Source organism: Coregonus clupeaformis, unplaced genomic scaffold, assembly GCF_020615455.1.
Source record: "Coregonus clupeaformis isolate EN_2021a unplaced genomic scaffold, ASM2061545v1 scaf2473, whole genome shotgun sequence".
Classification (NCBI taxonomy): domain Eukaryota; kingdom Metazoa; phylum Chordata; class Actinopteri; order Salmoniformes; family Salmonidae; genus Coregonus; species Coregonus clupeaformis.
This window is the reverse complement of record NW_025535927.1, coordinates 18,396-43,995: the sequence shown is the minus strand read 5'-3', so window position 1 is coordinate 43,995 and position 25,600 is coordinate 18,396. Positions and strand designations below refer to the sequence as shown.

The 25,600-nt window shown below is 48.9% G+C and overlaps 1 protein-coding gene across 1 annotated transcript in view; it reads right to left on the bottom strand.

Annotated features, from left to right (window-relative positions):
* The window catches only part of LOC121543342 (coiled-coil domain-containing protein 146), a gene marked incomplete at its 5' end in the record, with an annotated part of 65,479 nt that overhangs the window by 22,237 nt on the left and 17,642 nt on the right, over positions 1-25,600 (bottom strand). Inside the window, 2 exons of the mRNA XM_045219556.1 lie at positions 1,126-1,354; positions 2,678-2,826. Of these exons, the coding sequence (XP_045075491.1) occupies positions 1,126-1,354; positions 2,678-2,826 (378 nt within the window). The remainder of the gene's footprint in view (positions 1-1,125; positions 1,355-2,677; positions 2,827-25,600) is intronic.

Sequence of the window (25,600 nt, the reverse complement as noted above, 5' to 3'; positions counted from 1 at the left end):
GTGACGTAGTACGCAGTTTTTGGGGACAACTTTTGGCTCATGAGTGCTACTTTCAGAACTGCTGGCTAAAAAGTATACAAAAGAGAATCTCTTTAAGTGGCTTTTCTCCAGGGTGTCCTTGTCAGGTCCCTATTAGCTAATGGTGTCATGGAGAAGCTATCTGAGGAGGCATATAGTCAGCTACCCATTAGGCTACAGTACTCTGCAGTCAAAGCTGTTGGAGAGTGCAGCCATGGTGCCGTACGACAGTAACAGTCAAGGTCAAAAGTGTCGGTTGGTTGAATGTTTACATCAAACACTTTTAATGTGGAAGTAATTATTATTTTATATAAAAAAACAATGTTTAGACATATCACTGCACAAATGGACAGGGCAAATTCCTGTGGAAGAGTTTATATGACTGCATCTCAAATGCCACCCTATTCCCTATGTAGTGCACTACTTTTAACCAGGGCCCTGGGCACTACATAGGGAATAGGGTGCCATTTGGGATGCATCCCAAGTCTCTGAGAACATTCCTCGGAACTGACAGGACTATAAAAACTATAAAGGTGAGGAGTGACTGCAGTGACTCATCAGGCATCAATATTTACAACATGACCTCCATTTTACATGCCTTTCTGTGTGTTATGTTTAGCTAAAGACTAGGAGGCACAGCAAGGCACTTTAGATACATGTCTCCTTAGTAGGGGTTTTTCTATGAGTCCTGACAGCTTTAAAGAGTCTGTGTAGTCCCAAATTAGGTTATACTGTGCTTATCAACGAGCAGTCAGTGCATGGGAAACTCTGAAATAAACATAATATTGTCCATATAGGGCTCTGGTTAAAAGTAGTGAAACAACCTGCTCTAAATCAAGTCAGGCCAGAGTTAGCAACCAGTTTTCAGAGGTTCCTATCCATTTCCTCCCGACAGATACTGTCATTCCTACCAGTCCTTTGACTGACAGTCCAGTGCTATCTGACAACAGGGTCGTATTCATAAGGCACTAAACGGAAGAAAACTGACTGGAACAGGGAGAGACTAGCTGAACTTGTCCAATAAGAAAGGTTTGTTTTCTCGTTTTCTGTTGCAAAGCGTTTTGGAACGGTGTGCCTTAGTGAATATGACCCAGGCTTCTAGTCTACCTGTATCTGTAGCATGGTGCTCTCTCCCTCCAGACTCCTCTGGCAGGGCACCAGTTTCCTGCTGAGGGCTGTCTGTCTTCGTTCTTTGTTGGTGATCATCTGCAGGCAGTGCGTCTCCTCCTCCAGCGCCTGCGTCTCCATGTCACTGTTTCTGATCAGGCCCTCCTGAACATTCACCTTCTCATAGAAGATACACATCTCCTCCTCACGCTCCAGCAACTGCACACCTCTGCCAGAGAGAGATATCAAAATCCAGAAAAGAGCCGTTAAATTCTATAACCACTTAAAAGGAAGCGATTCCCAAACCTTCCATAACAAAGCCATCACCTACAGAGAGATTAACTTGGAGAAGAGTCCCCTAAGCAAGCTGGTCCCGGGGCTCTGTTCACAAACACAAACAGACCCCACAGAGCCCCAGGACAACAACAACAACACAATTAGACCCAACCAAATCATGAGAAAACAAAAAGAGAATTACTTGACACATTGGAAATAATTAACAAAAAAACAGAGCAAACTAGAATGCTATTTGACTCTAAACAGAGAGCACACAGTGGCAGAATACCTGACCACTGTGACTGACCCAAACTTAAGGAAAGCTTTGACTATGTACAGACTCAGTGAGCATAGCCTTGCTATTGAGAAAGGCCGCCGTAGGCAGACCTTGCTTGTTTGTAGGTGACCAAATACTTATTTTCCACCATAATTTGTATTGTCAATCAGTGTTGCTTCCTAAGTGGATAGTTTGATTTCACAGAAGTGTGATTGACTTGGAGTTACATTGCGTTGTTTAAGTGTTCCCTTTATTTTTTTGAGCAGTGTACATAATATGACATTTGAAATGTCTTTATTATTTTTGAACTTCTGAGTGTAATGTTTACTGTTAATATTTATTGTTTATTTCACTTTTGTTTACTATCTACTTCACTTGCTTTGGCAATGTTAACATACGTTTCCCATGCCAATAAAGCCCTTAAATTGAAATTGAAATTGAATTGAGAGCAAGAGAAAGCGAGAGAGAGAGGGAGGGGGGAGGGGGGGGGTATAGAGAGGGGGATAGAGAGTGAGAGAGAGAGAGTGGGGAGAGAGGGAGAGTGTGGGGAAGAGAGAGAGTGTGGGGGAGAGAGAGAGGGAGAGAGAGGGAGAGAGAAAGAGATGGGGAGAGAGATGGGGACAGAGAGAAAGGAGAGAGAGAGAGAGAGAGAGAGAGAGAGAGAGAGAGAGAGAGAGAGAGAGAGAGAGAGAGAGAGAGAGAGAGAGAGAGAGAGAGAGAGAGAGAGAGAGAGAGAGGAAGGAAGGAAGGAAGGAAGGAAGGAAGGAAAGAGAGAGAGGGGGAGAGAGAGAGACCCCACCCCTGAGAGAGCTACCAAATTGTAAAGTAGGGATGACAATCGGTCAAAAACCATCAGTGGCCGCCCAGTCGCCCACAGTGTTCAGCATCATTGCCTGTAGTCAGTCATTAGCAGTAGCCGTCCTTCCCTATCTGATATGTAGAATCTTGTTTGGTGGTCGTGTGGACGGTGCAGACTGACCAACAGACATCCAGACTCACCTGTCATTGCGGCTCTGCACGGCGTTGTCGTGGCTCTTCCTCATCTGTAGCAGGTTCTGTTCGTGGTAGTTGATCATGTGGGTCAGCTGGCCCAGGTTCAGCTTCTGCTCCTCCCTCTTCTGTCTCATCTCATGAAGCACCCATGTAACCTTGGAGACAGGATCAGGACAACATAGAAACATCATAACCCTAACCTTAACCCAGGTCACCTTGGAGATGGGATCATGACAACAGAGAAACATCCTAACCCTAACCCAGGTCACCTTGGAGATGGGATCAGGACAACAGAGAAACATCATAACCCTAACCCTAACCCAGGTCACCTTGGAGATGGGATCAGGACAACAGAGAAACATCATAACCCTAACCCAGGTCACCTTGGAGATGGGATCAGGACAACAGAGAAACATCCTAACCCTAACCCAGGTCACCTTGGAGATGGGATCAGGACAACAGAGAAACATCATAACCCTAACCCTAACCCAGGTCACCTTGGATATGGGATCAGGACAACAGAGAAACATCATAACCCTAACCCTAACCCAGGTCACCTTGGATATGGGATCAGGACAACAGAGAAACATCATAACCCTAACCCTAACCCAGGTCACCTTGGAGATGGGATCAGGACAACAGAGAAACATCATAACCCTAACCCTAACCCAGGTCACCTTGGAGATGGGATCAGGACAACAGAGAAACATCATAACCCTAACCCTAACCCAGGTCACCTTGGAGATGGGATCAGGACAACAGAGAAACATCATAACCCTAACCCTAACCCAGGTCACCTTGGAGATGGGATCAGGACAACAGAGAAACATCATTACCCTAACCCTAACCCAGGTCACCTTGGAGATGGGATCAGGACAACAGAGAAACACACCCTAACCCTAACTCAGGTCACCTTGGAGATGGGATCAGGACAACAGAGAAACATCATAACCCTAACCCTAACCCAGGTCACCTTGGAGATGGGATCAGGACAACAGAGAAACATCATCTAACCCTAACCCAGGTCACCTTGGAGATGGGATCAGGACAACAGAGAAACATCATAACCCTAACCCTAACCCAGGTCACCTTGGAGATGGGATCAGGACAACAGAGAAACATCCTAACCCTAACCCAGGTCACCTTGGAGATGGGATCAGGACAACATAGAAACATCATAACCCTAACCCTAACCCAGGTCACCTTGGAGATGGGATCAGGACAACAGAGAAACATCATAACCCTAACCCTAACCCAGGTCACCTTGGAGATGGGATCAGGACAACAGAGAAACATCATAACCCTAACCTAACCCAGGTCACCTTGGAGATGGGATCAGGACAACAGAGAAACATCATTACCCTAACCCTAACCCAGGTCACCTTGGAGATGGGATCAGGACAACAGAGAAACACCCTAACCCTAACCCAGGTCACCTTGGAGATGGGATCAGGACAACAGAGAAACATCATAACCCTAACCCTAACCCAGGTCACCTTGGAGATGGGATCAGGACAACAGAGAAACATCATTACCCTAACCCAGGTCACCTTGGAGATGGGATCAGGACAACATAGAAACATCATAACCCTAACCCTAACCCAGGTCACCTTGGAGATGGGATCAGGACAACAGAGAAACATCCTAACCCTAACCCAGCTCACCTTGGAGATGGGATCAGGACAACATAGAAACATCATAACCCTAACCCTAACCCAGGTCACCTTGGAGATGGGATCAGGACAACAGAGAAACATCATAACCCTAACCCCAGGTCACCTTGGAGATGGGATCAGGACAACAGAGAAACATCATTACCCTAACCCTAACCCAGGTCACCTTGGAGATGGGATCAGGACAACAGAGAAACATCATAACCCTAACCCTAACCCAGGTCACCTTGGAGATGGGATCAGGACAACAGAGAAACATCATAACCCTAACCCTAACCCAGGTCACCTTGGAGATGGGATCAGGACAACAGAGAAACATCCTAACCCTAACCCTAACTTAGGTCACCTTGGAGATGGGATCAGGACAACAGAGAAACATCCTAACCCTAACCCAGGTCACCTTGGAGATGGGATCAGGACAACAGAGAAACATCATAACCTAACCCTAACCCAGGTCACCTTGGAGATGGGATCAGGACAACAGAGAAACATCATAACCCTAACCCAGGTCACCTTGGAGATGGGATCAGGACAACAGAGAAACATCATTACCCTAACCCTAACCCAGGTCACCTTGGAGATGGGATCAGGACAACAGAGAAACATCATAACCCTAACCCTAACCCAGGTCACCTTGGAGATGGGATCAGGACAACAGAGAAACATCATAACCCTAACCCTAACCCAGGTCACCTTGGAGATGGGATCAGGACAACAGAGAAACATCATAACCCTAACCCTAACTCAGGTCACCTTGGAGATGGGATCAGGACAACAGAGAAACATCCTAACCCTAACCCAGGTCACCTTGGAGATGGGATCAGGACAACAGAGAAACATCATAACCCTAACCCTAACTCAGGTCACCTTGGAGATGGGATCAGGACAACAGAGAAACATCATAACCCTAACCCTAATCCCAGGTCACCTTGGAGATGGGATCAGGACAACAGAGAAACATCATAACCCTAACCCAGGTCACCTTGGAGATGGGATCAGGACAACATAGAAACATCATAACTCTAACCCTAACCCAGGTCACCTTGGAGATGGGATCAGGACAACAGAGAAACATCCTAACCCTAACCCTAACTCAGGTCACCTTGGAGATGGGATCAGGACAACAGAGAAACATCATAACCCTAACCCTAACCCAGGTCACCTTGGAGATGGGATCAGGACAACAGAGAAACATCATAACCTAACCCCTAACCCAGGTCACCTTGGAGATGGGATCAGGACAACAGAGAAACATCATAACCCTAACCCTAACCCAGGTCACCTTGGAGATGGGATCAGGACAACAGAGAAACATCCTAACCCTAACCCTAACCCAGGTCACCTTGGAGATGGGATCAGGACAACAGAGAAACATCATTACCCTAACCCTAACCCAGGTCACCTTGGAGATGGGATCAGGACAACAGAGAAACATCATAACCCTAACCCTAACCCAGGTCACCTTGGAGATGGGATCAGGACAACAGAGAAACATCATAACCCTAACCCTAACCCAGGTCACCTTGGAGATGGGATCAGGACAACAGAGAAACATCATAACCCTAACCCTAACCCAGGTCACCTTGGAGATGGGATCAGGACAACAGAGAAACATCATAACCCTAACCCAGGTCACCTTGGAGATGGGATCAGGACAACAGAGAAACATCATAACCCTAACCCTACTCAGGTCACCTTGGAGATGGGATCAGGACAACAGAGAAACATCATAACCCTAACCCTAACCCAGGTCACCTTGGAGATGGGATCAGGACAACAGAGAAACATCCTAACCCTAACCCAGGTCACCTTGGAGATGGGATCAGGACAACAGAGAAACATCATAACCCTAACCCTAACCCAGGTCATCTTGGAGATGGGATCAGGACAACAGAGAAACATCATAACCCTAACCCTAACCCAGGTCACCTTGGAGATGGGATCAGGACAACAGAGAAACACCCTAACCCTAACCCAGGTCACCTTGGAGATGGGATCAGGACAACAGAGAAACATCATAACCCTAACCCAGGTCACCTTGGAGATGGGATCAGGACAACAGAGAAACATCATAACCCTAACCCTAACTCAGGTCACCTTGGAGATGGGATCAGGACAACAGAGAAACATCCTAACCCTAACCCAGGTCACCTTGGAGATGGGATCAGGACAACAGAGAAACATCATAACCCTAACCCTAACCCAGGTCACCTTGGAGATGGGATCAGGACAACAGAGAAACATCCTAACCCTAACCCAGGTCACCTTGGAGATGGGATCAGGACAACAGAGAAACATCATTACCCTAACCCTAACCCAGGTCACCTTGGAGATGGGATCAGGACAACAGAGAAACATCATAACCCTAACCCTAACCCAGGTCACCTTGGAGATGGGATCAGGACAACAGAGAAACATCATAACCCTAACCCTAACCCAGGTCACCTTGGAAATGGGATCAGGACAACAGAGAAACATCATAACCCTAACCCTAACCCAGGTCACCTTGGAGATGGGATCAGGACAACAGAGAAACATCCTAACCCTAACCCAGGTCACCTTGGAGATGGGATCAGGACAACAGAGAAACATCATAACCCTAACCCAGGTCACCTTGGAGATGGGATCAGGACAACAGAGAAACATCCTAACCCTAACCCTAACCCAGGTCACCTTGGAGATGGGATCAGGACAACAGAGAAACATCCTAACCCTAACCCTAACCCAGGTCACCTTGGAGATGGGATCAGGACAACAGAGAAACATCATTACCCTAACCCTAACCCAGGTCACCTTGGAGATGGGATCAGGACAACAGAGAAACATCCTAACCCTAACCCAGGTCACCTTGGAGATGGGATCAGGACAACAGAGAAACATCATAACCCTAACCCTAACCCAGGTCACCTTGGAGATGGGATCAGGACAACAGAGAAACATCAACTAACCCTAACCCAGGTCACCTTGGAGATGGGATCAGGACAACAGAGAAACATCATAACCCTAACCCCTAACCCAGGTCACCTTGGAGATGGGATCAGGACAACAGAGACACATCCTAACCCTAACCCCCCAGGTCACCTTGGAGATGGGATCAGGACAACAGAGAAACATCCTAACCCTAACCCCCAGGTCACCTTGGAGATGGGATCAGGACAACAGAGAAACATCATTACCCTAACCCTAACCCAGGTCACCTTGGAGATGGGATCAGGACAACAGAGAAACATCATTACCCTAACCCTAACCCAGGTCACCTTGGAGATGGGATCAGGACAACAGAGAAACATCCTAACCCCTAACCCAGGTCACCTTGGAGATGGGATCAGGACAACAGAGAAACATCATAACCTAACCCTCTCAGGTCACCTTGGAGATGGGATCAGGACAACAGAGAAACATCATTACCCTAACCCCTAACCCAGGTCACCTTGGAGATGGGATCAGGACAACAGAGAAACATCCTAACCCTAACCCAGGTCACCTTGGAGATGGGATCAGGACAACAGAGAAACATCATAACCCTAACCCTAACCCAGGTCACCTTGGAGATGGGATCAGGACAACAGAGAAACATCTAACCCTAACCCTAACCCAGGTCACCTTGGAGATGGGATCAGGACAACAGAGAAACATCATAACCCTAACCCTAACCCAGGTCACCTTGGAGATGGGATCAGGACAACAGAGAAACATCATAACCCTAACCCTAACCCAGGTCACCTTGGAGATGGGATCAGGACAACAGAGAAACATCATAACCCTAACCCTAACCCAGGTCACCTTGGAGATGGGATCAGGACAACAGAGAAACATCATAACCCTAACCCTAACCCAGGTCACCTTGGAGATGGGATCAGGACAACAGAGAAACATCCTAACCCTAACCCTAACCCAGGTCACCTTGGAGATGGGATCAGGACAACAGAGAAACATCATTACCCTAACCCAGGTCACCTTGGAGATGGGATCAGGACAACAGAGAAACATCACCCTAACCCTAACCCAGGTCACCTTGGAGATGGGATCAGGACAACAGAGAAACATCATAACCTTAACCCTAACTCAGGTCACCTTGGAGATGGGATCAGGACAACAGAGAAACATCATAACCCTAACCCTAACTCAGGTCACCTTGGAGATGGGATCAGGACAACAGAGAAACATCCTAACCCTAACCCTAACCCAGGCCACCTTGGAGATGGGATCAGGACAACAGAGAAACATCCTAACCCTAACCCTACAGGTCACCTTGGAGATGGGATCAGGACAACAGAGAAACATCATAACCCTAACCCTAACCCAGGTCACCTTGGAGATGGGATCAGGACAACAGAGAAACATCCTAACCCTAACCCAGGTCACCTTGGAGATGGGATCAGGACAACAGAGAAACATCATAACCCTAACCCTAACCCAGGTCACCTTGGAGATGGGATCAGGACAACAGAGAAACATCCTAACCCTAACCCAACCCAGGTCACCTTGGAGATGGGATCAGGACAACAGAGAAACATCCTAACCCTAACCCTAACCCAGGTCACCTTGGAGATGGGATCAGGACAACAGAGAAACATCATAACCCTAACCCTAACCCAGGTCACCTTGGAGATGGGATCAGGACAACAGAGAAACATCATAACCCTAACCCTAACCCAGGTCACCTTGGAGATGGGATCAGGACAACAGAGAAACATCATAACCCTAACCCAGGTCACCTTGGAGATGGGATCAGGACAACAGAGAAACATCCTAACCCTAACCCTAACCCAGGTCACCTTGGAGATGGGATCAGGACAACAGAGAAACATCATAACCCTAACCCCTAACCCAGGTCACCTTGGAGATGGGATCAGGACAACAGAGAAACATCATAACCCTAACCCTAACCCAGGTCACCTTGGAGATGGGATCAGGACAACAGAGAAACATCCTAACCCTAACCCTAACCCAGGTCACCTTGGAGATGGGATCAGGACAACAGAGAAACATCTTACCCTAACCCTAACCCAGGTCACCTTGGAGATGGGATCAGGACAACAGAGAAACATCCTAACCCTAACCCAGGTCACCTTGGAGATGGGATCAGGACAACAGAGAAACATCCTAACCCTAACCCTAACCCAGGTCACCTTGGAGATGGGATCAGGACAACAGAGAAACATCCTAACCCTAACCCTAACCCAGGTCACCTTGGAGATGGGATCAGGACAACAGAGAAACATCCTAACCCTAACCCTAGGTCACCTTGGAGATGGGATCAGGACAACAGAGAAACATCATAACCCTAACCCTAACCCAGGTCACCTTGGAGATGGGATCAGGACAACAGAGAAACATCCTAACCCTAACTCTCAGGTCACCTTGGAGATGGGATCAGGACAACAGAGAAACATCCTAACCCTAACCCTAACCCAGGTCACCTTGGAGATGGGATCAGGACAACAGAGAAACATCCTAACCCTAACCCTAACCCAGGTCACCTTGGAGATGGGATCAGGACAACAGAGAAACATCATAACCCTAACCCAGGTCACCTTGGAGATGGGATCAGGACAACAGAGAAACATCATAACCCTAACCCTAACCCAGGTCACCTTGGAGATGGGATCAGGACAACAGAGAAACATCATAACCCTAACCCTAACCCAGGTCACCTTGGAGATGGGATCAGGACAACAGAGAAACATCATAACCCTAACCCTAACCCAGGTCACCTTGGAGATGGGATCAGGACAACAGAGAAACATCCTAACCCTAACCCTAACCCAGGTCACCTTGGAGATGGGATCAGGACAACAGAGAAACATCATAACCCTAACCCTAACTCAGGTCACCTTGGAGATGGGATCAGGACAACAGAGAAACATCCCCTAACCCTAACCCAGGTCACCTTGGAGATGGGATCAGGACAACAGAGAAACATCATAACCTAACCCTAACCCAGGTCACCTTGGAGATGGGATCAGGACAACAGAGAAACATCATAACCCTAACCCTAACCCAGGTCACCTTGGAGATGGGATCAGGACAACAGAGAAACATCCTAACCTCTAACCCAGGTCACCTTGGAGATGGGATCAGGACAACAGAGAAACATCATAACCCTAACCCTAACTCAGGTCACCTTGGAGATGGGATCAGGACAACAGAGAAACATCATAACCCTAACCCTAACCCAGGTCACCTTGGAGATGGGATCAGGACAACAGAGAAACATCATAACCCTAACCCTAACCCAGGTCACCTTGGAGATGGGATCAGGACAACAGAGAAACATCATAACCCTAACCCAGGTCACCTTGGAGATGGGATCAGGACAACAGAGAAACATCATAACCCTAACCCAGGTCACCTTGGAGATGGGATCAGGACAACAGAGAAACATCTAACCCTAACCCTAACCCAGGTCACCTTGGAGATGGGATCAGGACAACAGAGAAACATCCTAACCCCTAACCCAGGTCACCTTGGAGATGGGATCAGGACAACAGAGAAACATCATAACCCTAACCCTAACCCAGGTCACCTTGGAGATGGGATCAGGACAACAGAGAAACATCCTAACCCTAACCCTAACCCAGGTCACCTTGGAGATGGGATCAGGACAACAGAGAAACATCCTAACCCTAACCCTAACCCAGGTCACCTTGGAGATGGGATCAGGACAACAGAGAAACATCCTAACCCCTAACCCCTAACCCAGGTCACCTTGGAGATGGGATCAGGACAACAGAGAAACATCATAACCCTAACCCTAACCCCAGGTCACCTTGGAGATGGGATCAGGACAACAGAGAAACATCCTAACCCTAACCTAACCCAGGTCACCTTGGAGATGGGATCAGGACAACAGAGAAACATCCTAACCCTAACCCTAACCCAGGTCACCTTGGAGATGGGATCAGGACAACAGAGAAACATCATAACCCCTAACCCAGGTCACCTTGGAGATGGGATCAGGACAACAGAGAAACATCCTAACCCTAACCCAGGTCACCTTGGAGATGGGATCAGGACAACAGAGAAACATCTCCCTAACCCTAACCCAGGTCACCTTGGAGATGGGATCAGGACAACAGAGAAACATCACTAACCCTAACCCAGGTCACCTTGGAGATGGGATCAGGACAACAGAGAAACATCATAACCCTAACCCTAACCCAGGTCACCTTGGAGATGGGATCAGGACAACAGAGAAACATCCTAACCCTAACCCTAACCCAGGTCACCTTGGAGATGGGATCAGGACAACAGAGAAACATCATAACCCTAACCCTAACCCAGGTCACCTTGGAGATGGGATCAGGACAACAGAGAAACATCCTAACCCTAACCCTAACCCAGGTCACCTTGGAGATGGGATCAGGACAACAGAGAAACATCATAACCCTAACCCTAACCCAGGTCACCTTGGAGATGGGATCAGGACAACAGAGAAACATCCTAACCCTAACCCTAACCCAGGTCACCTTGGAGATGGGATCAGGACAACAGAGAAACATCATAACCCTAACCCTAACCCAGGTCACCTTGGGAGATGGGATCAGGACAACAGAGAAACATCCTAACCCTAACCCTAACCCAGGTCACCTTGGAGATGGGATCAGGACAACAGAGAAACATCATAACCCTAACCCTAACTCAGGTCACCTTGGAGATGGGATCAGGACAACAGAGAAACATCATAACCCTAACCCTAACCCAGGTCACCTTGGAGATGGGATCAGGACAACAGAGAAACATCATAACCCTAACCCTAACCCAGGTCACCTTGGAGATGGGATCAGGACAACAGAGAAACATCCTAACCCTAACCCTAACCCAGGTCACCTTGGAGATGGGATCAGGACAACAGAGAAACATCCTAACCCTAACCCTAACCCAGGTCACCTTGGAGATGGGATCAGGACAACAGAGAAACATCCTAACCCTAACCCTAACCCAGGTCACCTTGGAGATGGGATCAGGACAACAGAGAAACATCCTAACCCTAACCCAGGTCACCTTGGAGATGGGATCAGGACAACAGAGAAACATCATAACCCTAACCCTAACCCAGGTCACCTTGGAGATGGGATCAGGACAACAGAGAAACATCATAACCCTAACCCTAACCCAGGTCACCTTGGAGATGGGATCAGGACAACAGAGAAACATCCTAACCCTAACCCAGGTCACCTTGGAGATGGGATCAGGACAACAGAGAAACATCATAACCCTAACCCTAACCCAGGTCACCTTGGAGATGGGATCAGGACAACAGAGAAACATCCTAACCCTAACCCTAACTCAGGTCACCTTGGAGATGGGATCAGGACAACAGAGAAACATCCTAACCCTAACCCAGGTCACCTTGGAGATGGGATCAGGACAACAGAGAAACATCCTAACCCTAACCCTAACCCAGGTCACCTTGGAGATGGGATCAGGACAACAGAGAAACATCCTAACCCCTAACCCAGGTCACCTTGGAGATGGGATCAGGACAACAGAGAAACATCCTAACCCTAACCCTAACCCAGGTCACCTTGGAGATGGGATCAGGACAACAGAGAAACATCCTAACCCTAACCACCAGGTCACCTTGGAGATGGGATCAGGACAACAGAGAAACATCCTAACCCTAACCCTAACCCAGGTCACCTTGGAGATGGGATCAGGACAACAGAGAAACATCATAACCCTAACCCTAACCCAGGTCACCTTGGAGATGGGATCAGGACAACAGAGAAACATCCTAACCCTAACCCTAACCCAGGTCACCTTGGAGATGGGATCAGGACAACAGAGAAACATCCTAACCCTAACCCTAACCCAGGTCACCTTGGAGATGGGATCAGGACAACAGAGAAACATCCTAACCCTAACCCTAACCCAGGTCACCTTGGAGATGGGATCAGGACAACAGAGAAACATCCTAACCCTCTAACCCAGGTCACCTTGGAGATGGGATCAGGACAACAGAGAAACATCATAACCCTAACCCTAACCCAGGTCACCTTGGAGATGGGATCAGGACAACAGAGAAACATCCTAACCCTAACCCTAACCCAGGTCACCTTGGAGATGGGATCAGGACAACAGAGAAACATCCTAACCCCTAACCCAGGTCACCTTGGAGATGGGATCAGGACAACAGAGAAACATCCTAACCCTAACCCACCCAGGTCACCTTGGAGATGGGATCAGGACAACAGAGAAACATCCTAACCCTAACCCTAACCCAGGTCACCTTGGAGATGGGATCAGGACAACAGAGAAACATCCTAACCCTAACCCAGGTCACCTTGGAGATGGGATCAGGACAACAGAGAAACATCCTAACCCTAACCCTAACCCAGGTCACCTTGGAGATGGGATCAGGACAACAGAGAAACATCACCCTAACCCTAACCCAGGTCACCTTGGAGATGGGATCAGGACAACAGAGAAACATCCTAACCCTAACCCAGGTCACCTTGGAGATGGGATCAGGACAACAGAGAAACATCATAACCCTAACCCCTAACCCAGGTCACCTTGGAGATGGGATCAGGACAACAGAGAAACATCATAACCCTAACCCTAACCCAGGTCACCTTGGAGATGGGATCAGGACAACAGAGAAACATCCTAACCCTAACCCTAACCCAGGTCACCTTGGAGATGGGATCAGGACAACAGAGAAACATCCTAACCCTAACCCTAACCCAGGTCACCTTGGAGATGGGATCAGGACAACAGAGAAACATCCTAACCCTAACCCAGGTCACCTTGGAGATGGGATCAGGACAACAGAGAAACATCTAACCCTAACCCTAACCCAGGTCACCTTGGAGATGGGATCAGGACAACAGAGAAACATCACCTAACCCTAACCCAGGTCACCTTGGAGATGGGATCAGGACAACAGAGAAACATCCTAACCCTAACCCCAGGTCACCTTGGAGATGGGATCAGGACAACAGAGAAACATCCTAACCCTAACCCTAACCCAGGTCACCTTGGAGATGGGATCAGGACAACAGAGAAACATCATAACCCTAACCCTAACCCAGGTCACCTTGGAGATGGGATCAGGACAACAGAGAAACATCATAACCCTAACCCTAACCCAGGTCACCTTGGAGATGGGATCAGGACAACAGAGAAACATCCAACCCTAACCCTAACCCAGGTCACCTTGGAGATGGGATCAGGACAACAGAGAAACATCCTAACCCTAACCCTAACCCAGGTCACCTTGGAGATGGGATCAGGACAACAGAGCATCACCCTAACCCTAACCCAGGTCACCTTGGAGATGGGATCAGGACAACAGAGAAACATCCTAACCCTAACCCAGGTCACCTTGGAGATGGGATCAGGACAACAGAGAAACATCCTAACCCTAACCCTAACCCAGGTCACCTTGGAGATGGGATCAGGACAACAGAGAAACATCCTAACCCTAACCCTAACCCAGGTCACCTTGGAGATGGGATCAGGACAACAGAGAAACATCCTAACCCTAACCCTAACCCAGGTCACCTTGGAGATGGGATCAGGACAACAGAGAAACATCCTAACCCTAACCCTAACCCAGGTCACCTTGGAGATGGGATCAGGACAACAGAGAAACATCATAACCCTAACCCTAACCCAGGTCACCTTGGAGATGGGATCAGGACAACAGAGAAACATCCTAACCCTAACCCAGGTCACCTTGGAGATGGGATCAGGACAACAGAGAAACATCATAACCCTAACCCCTAACCCAGGTCACCTTGGAGATGGGATCAGGACAACAGAGAAACATCCTAACCCTAACCCAACCCAGGTCACCTTGGAGATGGGATCAGGACAACAGAGAAACATCCTAACCCTAACCCTAACCCAGGTCACCTTGGAGATGGGATCAGGACAACAGAGAAACATCCTAACCCTAACCCTAACCCAGGTCACCTTGGAGATGGGATCAGGACAACAGAGAAACATCCTAACCCTAACCCAACCAGGTCACCTTGGAGATGGGATCAGGACAACAGAGAAACATCCTAACCCTAACCCAGGTCACCTTGGAGATGGGATCAGGACAACAGAGAAACATCCTAACCCTAACCCTAACCCAGGTCACCTTGGAGATGGGATCAGGACAACAGAGAAACATCCTAACCCTAACCCTCCCAGGTCACCTTGGAGATGGGATCAGGACAACAGAGAAACATCCTAACCCTAACCCTAACCCAGGTCACCTTGGAGATGGGATCAGGACAACAGAGAAACATCACCCTAACCCTAACCCAGGTCACCTTGGAGATGGGATCAGGACAACAGAGAAACATCATAACCCTAACCCTAACCCAGGTCACCTTGGAGATGGGATCAGGACAACAGAGAAACATCATACCCTAACCCTAACCCAGGTCACCTTGGAGATGGGATCAGGACAACAGAGAAACATCCTAACCTCCTAACCCAGGTCACCTTGGAGATGGGATCAGGACAACAGAGAAACATCCTAACCCTAACCCTAACCCAGGTCACCTTGGAGATGGGATCAGGACAACAGAGAAACATCCTAACCCTAACCCTAACCCAGGTCACCTTGGAGATGGGATCAGGACAACAGAGAAACATCCTAACCCTAACCCAGGTCACCTTGGAGATGGGATCAGGACAACAGAGAAACATCCTAACCCTAACCCTAACCCAGGTCACCTTGGAGATGGGATCAGGACAACAGAGAAACATCCTAACCCTAACCCTCCAGGTCACCTTGGAGATGGGATCAGGACAACAGAGAAACATCATAACCCTAACCCTAACCCAGGTCACCTTGGAGATGGGATCAGGACAACAGAGAAACATCCTAACCCTAACCCAGGTCACCTTGGAGATGGGATCAGGACAACAGAGAAACATCCTAACCCTAACCCTAACCCAGGTCACCTTGGAGATGGGATCAGGACAACAGAGAAACATCCTAACCCTAACCCAGGTCACCTTGGAGATGGGATCAGGACAACAGAGAAACATCCTAACCCTAACCCTAACCCAGGTCACCTTGGAGATGGGATCAGGACAACAGAGAAACATCCTAACCCTAACCCCTAACCCAGGTCACCTTGGAGATGGGATCAGGACAACAGAGAAACATCCTAACCCTAACCCTAACCCAGGTCACCTTGGAGATGGGATCAGGACAACAGAGAAACATCCTAACCCTAACCCTAACCCAGGTCACCTTGGAGATGGGATCAGGACAACAGAGAAACATCCTAACCCTAACCCTAACCCAGGTCACCTTGGAGATGGGATCAGGACAACAGAGAAACATCCTAACCCTAACCCTAACCCAGGTCACCTTGGAGATGGGATCAGGACAACAGAGAAACATCCTAACCCTAACCCTAACCCAGGTCACCTTGGAGATGGGATCAGGACAACAGAGAAACATCATAACCCTAACCCTAACCCAGGTCACCTTGGAGATGGGATCAGGACAACAGAGAAACATCATAACCCTAACCTAACCCAGGTCACCTTGGAGATGGGATCAGGACAACAGAGAAACATCCTAACCTAACCCTAACCCAGGTCACCTTGGAGATGGGATCAGGACAACAGAGAAACATCCTAACCCTAACCCTAACCCAGGTCACCTTGGAGATGGGATCAGGACAACAGAGAAACATCCTAACCCTAACCCTAACCCAGGTCACCTTGGAGATGGGATCAGGACAACAGAGAAACATCCTAACCCTAACCCTAACCCAGGTCACCTTGGAGATGGGATCAGGACAACAGAGAAACATCCTAACCCTAACCCTAACCCAGGTCACCTTGGAGATGGGATCAGGACAACAGAGAAACATCATAACCCTAACCCTAACCCAGGTCACCTTGGAGATGGGATCAGGACAACAGAGAAACATCCTAACCCTAACCCAGGTCACCTTGGAGATGGGATCAGGACAACAGAGAAACATCATAACCCTAACCCTAACCCAGGTCACCTTGGAGATGGGATCAGGACAACAGAGAAACATCCTAACCCTAACCCTAACCCAGGTCACCTTGGAGATGGGATCAGGACAACAGAGAAACATCCTAACCCTAACCCTAACCCAGGTCACCTTGGAGATGGGATCAGGACAACAGAGAAACATCCTCCCTAACCCTAACCCAGGTCACCTTGGAGATGGGATCAGGACAACAGAGAAACATCATAACCCTAACCCTAGGTCACCTTGGAGATGGGATCAGGACAACAGAGAAACATCCTAACCCTAACCCTAACCCAGGTCACCTTGGAGATGGGATCAGGACAACAGAGAAACATCCTAACCCTAACCCTAACCCAGGTCACCTTGGAGATGGGATCAGGACAACAGAGAAACATCCTCCTAACCCTAACCCAGGTCACCTTGGAGATGGGATCAGGACAACAGAGAAACATCATAACCCTAACCCTAACCCAGGTCACCTTGGAGATGGGATCAGGACAACAGAGAAACATCCTAACCCTAACCCTAACCCAGGTCACCTTGGAGATGGGATCAGGACAACAGAGAAACATCCTAACCCTAACCCTAACCCAGGTCACCTTGGAGATGGGATCAGGACAACAGAGAAACATCCCTAACCCTAACCCAGGTCACCTTGGAGATGGGATCAGGACAACAGAGAAACATCCTAACCCCCTAACCCAGGTCACCTTGGAGATGGGATCAGGACAACAGAGAAACATCCTAACCCTAACCCTAACCCAGGTCACCTTGGAGATGGGATCAGGACAACAGAGAAACATCCTAACCCTAACCCCTAACCCAGGTCACCTTGGAGATGGGATCAGGACAACAGAGAAACATCCCTAACCCTAACCCAGGTCACCTTGGAGATGGGATCAGGACAACAGAGAAACATCCTAACCCTAACCCTAACCCAGGTCACCTTGGAGATGGGATCAGGACAACAGAGAAACATCCTAACCCTAACCCAGGTCACCTTGGAGATGGGATCAGGACAACAGAGAAACATCCTAACCCTAACCCTAACCCAGGTCACCTTGGAGATGGGATCAGGACAACAGAGAAACATCCTAACCCTAACCCCCAGGTCACCTTGGAGATGGGATCAGGACAACAGAGAAACATCCTAACCCTAACCCTAACCCAGGTCACCTTGGAGATGGGATCAGGACAACAGAGAAACATCCCCTAACCCTAACCCAGGTCACCTTGGAGATGGGATCAGGACAACAGAGAAACATCCTAACCCTCCCTAACCCAGGTCACCTTGGAGATGGGATCAGGACAACAGAGAAACATCCTAACCCTAACCCTAACCCAGGTCACCTTGGAGATGGGATCAGGACAACAGAGAAACATCCTAACCCTAACCCCAGGTCACCTTGGAGATGGGATCAGGACAACAGAGAAACATCCTAACCCTAACCCTAACCCAGGTCACCTTGGAGATGGGATCAGGACAACAGAGAAACATCCTAACCCTAACCCTAACCCAGGTCACCTTGGAGATGGGATCAGGACAACAGAGAAACATCCTAACCCTAACCCCAGGTCACCTTGGAGATGGGATCAGGACAACAGAGAAACATCATAACCCTAACCCTAACCCAGGTCACCTTGGAGATGGGATCAGGACAACAGAGAAACATCCTAACCCTAACCCCCAGGTCACCTTGGAGATGGGATCAGGACAACAGAGAAACATCCTAACCCTAACCCTAACCCAGGTCACCTTGGAGATGGGATCAGGACAACAGAGAAACATCCTAACCCTAACCCTAACCCAGGTCACCTTGGAGATGGGATCAGGACAACAGAGAAACATCCTAACCCTAACCCTAACCCAGGTCACCTTGGAGATGGGATCAGGACAACAGAGAAACATCCTAACCCTAACCCTAACCCAGGTCACCTTGGAGATGGGATCAGGACAACAGAGAAACATCCCTAACCCTAACCCAGGTCACCTTGGAGATGGGATCAGGACAACAGAGAAACATCCTAACCCTAACCCTAACCCAGGTCACCTTGGAGATGGGATCAGGACAACAGAGAAACATCCTAACCCTAACCCTAACCCAGGTCACCTTGGAGATGGGATCAGGACAACAGAGAAACATCCTAACCCTAACTAACCCAGGTCACCTTGGAGATGGGATCAGGACAACAGAGAAACATCCTAACCCTAACCCCCAGGTCACCTTGGAGATGGGATCAGGACAACAGAGAAACATCCTAACCCTAACCCTAACCCAGGTCACCTTGGAGATGGGATCAGGACAACAGAGAAACATCCTAACCCTAACCCAGGTCACCTTGGAGATGGGATCAGGACAACAGAGAAACATCATAACCCTAACCCTAACCCAGGTCACCTTGGAGATGGGATCAGGACAACAGAGAAACATCCTAACCCTAACCCAGGTCACCTTGGAGATGGGATCAGGACAACAGAGAAACATCCTAACCCTAACCCTAACCCAGGTCACCTTGGAGATGGGATCAGGACAACAGAGAAACATCCTAACCCTAACCCAGGTCACCTTGGAGATGGGATCAGGACAACAGAGAAACATCCTAACCCTAACCCTAACCCAGGTCACCTTGGAGATGGGATCAGGACAACAGAGAAACATCCTAACCTAACCCAACCCAGGTCACCTTGGAGATGGGATCAGGACAACAGAGAAACATCCTAACCCTAACCCTAACCCAGGTCACCTTGGAGATGGGATCAGGACAACAGAGAAACATCCTAACCCTAACTCTAACCCAGGTCACCTTGGAGATGGGATCAGGACAACAGAGAAACATCCTAACCCTAACCCTAACCCAGGTCACCTTGGAGATGGGATCAGGACAACAGAGAAACATCCTAACCCTAACCCAGGTCACCTTGGAGATGGGATCAGGACAACAGAGAAACATCCTAACCCTAACCCAGGTCACCTTGGAGATGGGATCAGGACAACAGAGAAACATCCTAACCCTAACCCTAACCCAGGTCACCTTGGAGATGGGATCAGGACAACAGAGAAACATCCTAACCCTAACCCAGGTCACCTTGGAGATGGGATCAGGACAACAGAGAAACATCATAACCTAACCCTAACCCAGGTCACCTTGGAGATGGGATCAGGACAACAGAGAAACATCCTAACCCTAACCCTAACCCAGGTCACCTTGGAGATGGGATCAGGACAACAGAGAAACATCACCCTAACCCTAACCCAGGTCACCTTGGAGATGGGATCAGGACAACAGAGAAACATCCTAACCCTAACCCTAACCCAGGTCACCTTGGAGATGGGATCAGGACAACAGAGAAACATCCTAACCTCCCTAACCCAGGTCACCTTGGAGATGGGATCAGGACAACAGAGAAACATCTACCCTAACCCTAACCCAGGTCACCTTGGAGATGGGATCAGGACAACAGAGAAACATCCTAACCCTAACCCAGGTCACCTTGGAGATGGGATCAGGACAACAGAGAAACATCCTAACCCTAACCCTAACCCAGGTCACCTTGGAGATGGGATCAGGACAACAGAGAAACATCCTAACCCTAACCCTCCCAGGTCACCTTGGAGATGGGATCAGGACAACAGAGAAACATCATAACCCTAACCCCACAGGTCACCTTGGAGATGGGATCAGGACAACAGAGAAACATCCTAACCCCTAACCCAGGTCACCTTGGAGATGGGATCAGGACAACAGAGAAACATCCTAACCCTAACCCTAACCCAGGTCACCTTGGAGATGGGATCAGGACAACAGAGAAACATCCTAACCCTAACCCCAGGTCACCTTGGAGATGGGATCAGGACAACAGAGAAACATCCTAACCCTAACCCTAACCCAGGTCACCTTGGAGATGGGATCAGGACAACAGAGAAACATCATAACCCTAACCCTAACCCAGGTCACCTTGGAGATGGGATCAGGACAACAGAGAAACATCCTAACCCTAACCTAACCCAGGTCACCTTGGAGATGGGATCAGGACAACAGAGAAACATCATAACCCTAACCCTAACCCAGGTCACCTTGGAGATGGGATCAGGACAACAGAGAAACATCCTAACCTAACCCTAACCCAGGTCACCTTGGAGATGGGATCAGGACAACAGAGAAACATCCTAACCCTAACCCAGGTCACCTTGGAGATGGGATCAGGACAACAGAGAAACATCCTAACCCTAACCCTAACCCAGGTCACCTTGGAGATGGGATCAGGACAACAGAGAAACATCCTAACCCCTAACCCAGGTCACCTTGGAGATGGGATCAGGACAACAGAGAAACATCCTAACCCTAACCCTAACCCAGGTCACCTTGGAGATGGGATCAGGACAACAGAGAAACATCCTAACCCTAACCCTAACCCAGGTCACCTTGGAGATGGGATCAGGACAACAGAGAAACATCCTAACCTAACCAACCCAGGTCACCTTGGAGATGGGATCAGGACAACAGAGAAACATCCTAACCTCTAACCCAGGTCACCTTGGAGATGGGATCAGGACAACAGAGAAACATCCTAACCCTAACCCTAACCCAGGTCACCTTGGAGATGGGATCAGGACAACAGAGAAACATCCTAACCCTAACCCAGGTCACCTTGGAGATGGGATCAGGACAACAGAGAAACATCCTAACCCTAACCCTAACCCAGGTCACCTTGGAGATGGGATCAGGACAACAGAGAAACATCCTAACCCTAACCCTAACCCAGGTCACCTTGGAGATGGGATCAGGACAACAGAGAAACATCCTAACCCTAACCCAGGTCACCTTGGAGATGGGATCAGGACAACAGAGAAACATCCTAACCCTAACCCTAACCCAGGTCACCTTGGAGATGGGATCAGGACAACAGAGAAACATCCTAACCCTAACCCTAACCCAGGTCACCTTGGAGATGGGATCAGGACAACAGAGAAACATCCTAACCCTAACCCTAACCCAGGTCACCTTGGAGATGGGATCAGGACAACAGAGAAACATCCTAACCCTAACCCAGGTCACCTTGGAGATGGGATCAGGACAACAGAGAAACATCCTAACCCTAACCCTAACCCAGGTCACCTTGGAGATGGGATCAGGACAACAGAGAAACATCCTAACCTAACCCTAACCCAGGTCACCTTGGAGATGGGATCAGGACAACAGAGAAACATCCTAACCCTAACCCTAACCAGGTCACCTTGGAGATGGGATCAGGACAACAGAGAAACATCATAACCCTAACCCCCAGGTCACCTTGGAGATGGGATCAGGACAACAGAGAAACATCCTAACCCTAACCCTAACCCAGGTCACCTTGGAGATGGGATCAGGACAACAGAGAAACATCACCTAACCCTAACCCAGGTCACCTTGGAGATGGGATCAGGACAACAGAGAAACATCCTAACCCTAACCCTAACCCAGGTCACCTTGGAGATGGGATCAGGACAACAGAGAAACATCCTAACCCTAACCCCAGGTCACCTTGGAGATGGGATCAGGACAACAGAGAAACATCCTAACCCTAACCCTAACCCAGGTCACCTTGGAGATGGGATCAGGACAACAGAGAAACATCCTAACCCTAACCCTAACCCAGGTCACCTTGGAGATGGGATCAGGACAACAGAGAAACATCCTAACCCTAACCCTAACCCAGGTCACCTTGGAGATGGGATCAGGACAACAGAGAAACATCCTAACCCTAACCCTAACCCAGGTCACCTTGGAGATGGGATCAGGACAACAGAGAAACATCCTAACCCTAACCCAGGTCACCTTGGAGATGGGATCAGGACAACAGAGAAACATCCTAACCCTAACCCTAACCCAGGTCACCTTGGAGATGGGATCAGGACAACAGAGAAACATCCTAACCCTAACCCTAACCCAGGTCACCTTGGAGATGGGATCAGGACAACAGAGAAACATCCTAACCCTAACCCTAACCCAGGTCACCTTGGAGATGGGATCAGGACAACAGAGAAACATCCTAACCCTAACCCTAACCCAGGTCACCTTGGAGATGGGATCAGGACAACAGAGAAACATCCTAACCCTAACCCAGGTCACCTTGGAGATGGGATCAGGACAACAGAGAAACATCCTAACCCTAACCCAGGTCACCTTGGAGATGGGATCAGGACAACAGAGAAACATCCTAACCCTAACCCTAACCCAGGTCACCTTGGAGATGGGATCAGGACAACAGAGAAACATCCTAACCCTAACCCAGGTCACCTTGGAGATGGGATCAGGACAACAGAGAAACATCCTAACCCTAACCCTAACCCAGGTCACCTTGGAGATGGGATCAGGACAACAGAGAAACATCCTAACCCTAACCCAGGTCACCTTGGAGATGGGATCAGGACAACAGAGAAACATCCTAACCCTAACCCTAACCCAGGTCACCTTGGAGATGGGATCAGGACAACAGAGAAACATCCTAACCCTAACCCTAACCCAGGTCACCTTGGAGATGGGATCAGGACAACAGAGAAACATCCTAACCCTAACCCTAACCCAGGTCACCTTGGAGATGGGATCAGGACAACAGAGAAACATCCTAACCCTAACCCAGGTCACCTTGGAGATGGGATCAGGACAACAGAGAAACATCCTAACCCTAACCCTAACCCAGGTCACCTTGGAGATGGGATCAGGACAACAGAGAAACATCCTAACCCTAACCCTAACCCAGGTCACCTTGGAGATGGGATCAGGACAACAGAGAAACATCCTAACCCTAACCCAACAGGTCACCTTGGAGATGGGATCAGGACAACAGAGAAACATCCTAACCCTAACCCAGGTCACCTTGGAGATGGGATCAGGACAACAGAGAAACATCCTAACCCTAACCCTAACCCAGGTCACCTTGGAGATGGGATCAGGACAACAGAGAAACATCCTAACCCTAACCCTAACCCAGGTCACCTTGGAGATGGGATCAGGACAACAGAGAAACATCCTAACCCTAACCCTAACCCAGGTCACCTTGGAGATGGGATCAGGACAACAGAGAAACATCCTAACCCTAACCCTAACCCAGGTCACCTTGGAGATGGGATCAGGACAACAGAGAAACATCCTAACCCTAACCCTAACCCAGGTCACCTTGGAGATGGGATCAGGACAACAGAGAAACATCCTAACCCTAACCCTAACCCAGGTCACCTTGGAGATGGGATCAGGACAACAGAGAAACATCCTAACCCTAACCCTAACCCAGGTCACCTTGGAGATGGGATCAGGACAACAGAGAAACATCCTAACCCTAACCCTAACCCAGGTCACCTTGGAGATGGGATCAGGACAACAGAGAAACATCCTAACCCTAACTAACCCAGGTCACCTTGGAGATGGGATCAGGACAACAGAGAAACATCCTAACCCTAACCCTAACCCAGGTCACCTTGGAGATGGGATCAGGACAACAGAGAAACATCCTAACCCTAACCCTAACCCAGGTCACCTTGGAGATGGGATCAGGACAACAGAGAAACATCCTAACCCTAACCCTAACCCAGGTCACCTTGGAGATGGGATCAGGACAACAGAGAAACATCCTAACCCTAACCCTAACCCAGGTCACCTTGGAGATGGGATCAGGACAACAGAGAAACATCCTAACCCTAACCCTAACCCAGGTCACCTTGGAGATGGGATCAGGACAACAGAGAAACATCCTAACCCTAACCTAACCCAGGTCACCTTGGAGATGGGATCAGGACAACAGAGAAACATCCTAACCCTAACTCTAACCCAGGTCACCTTGGAGATGGGATCAGGACAACAGAGAAACATCCTAACCCTAACCCTAACCCAGGTCACCTTGGAGATGGGATCAGGACAACAGAGAAACATCCTAACCCTAACCCTAACCCAGGTCACCTTGGAGATGGGATCAGGACAACAGAGAAACATCCTAACCCTAACCCAGGTCACCTTGGAGATGGGATCAGGACAACAGAGAAACATCCTAACCCTAACCCTAACCCAGGTCACCTTGGAGATGGGATCAGGACAACAGAGAAACATCCTAACCCTAACCCTAACCCAGGTCACCTTGGAGATGGGATCAGGACAACAGAGAAACATCCTAACCCTAACCCTAACCCAGGTCACCTTGGAGATGGGATCAGGACAACAGAGAAACATCCTAACCCTAACCCTAACCCAGGTCACCTTGGAGATGGGATCAGGACAACAGAGAAACATCTAACCCTAACCCTAACCCAGGT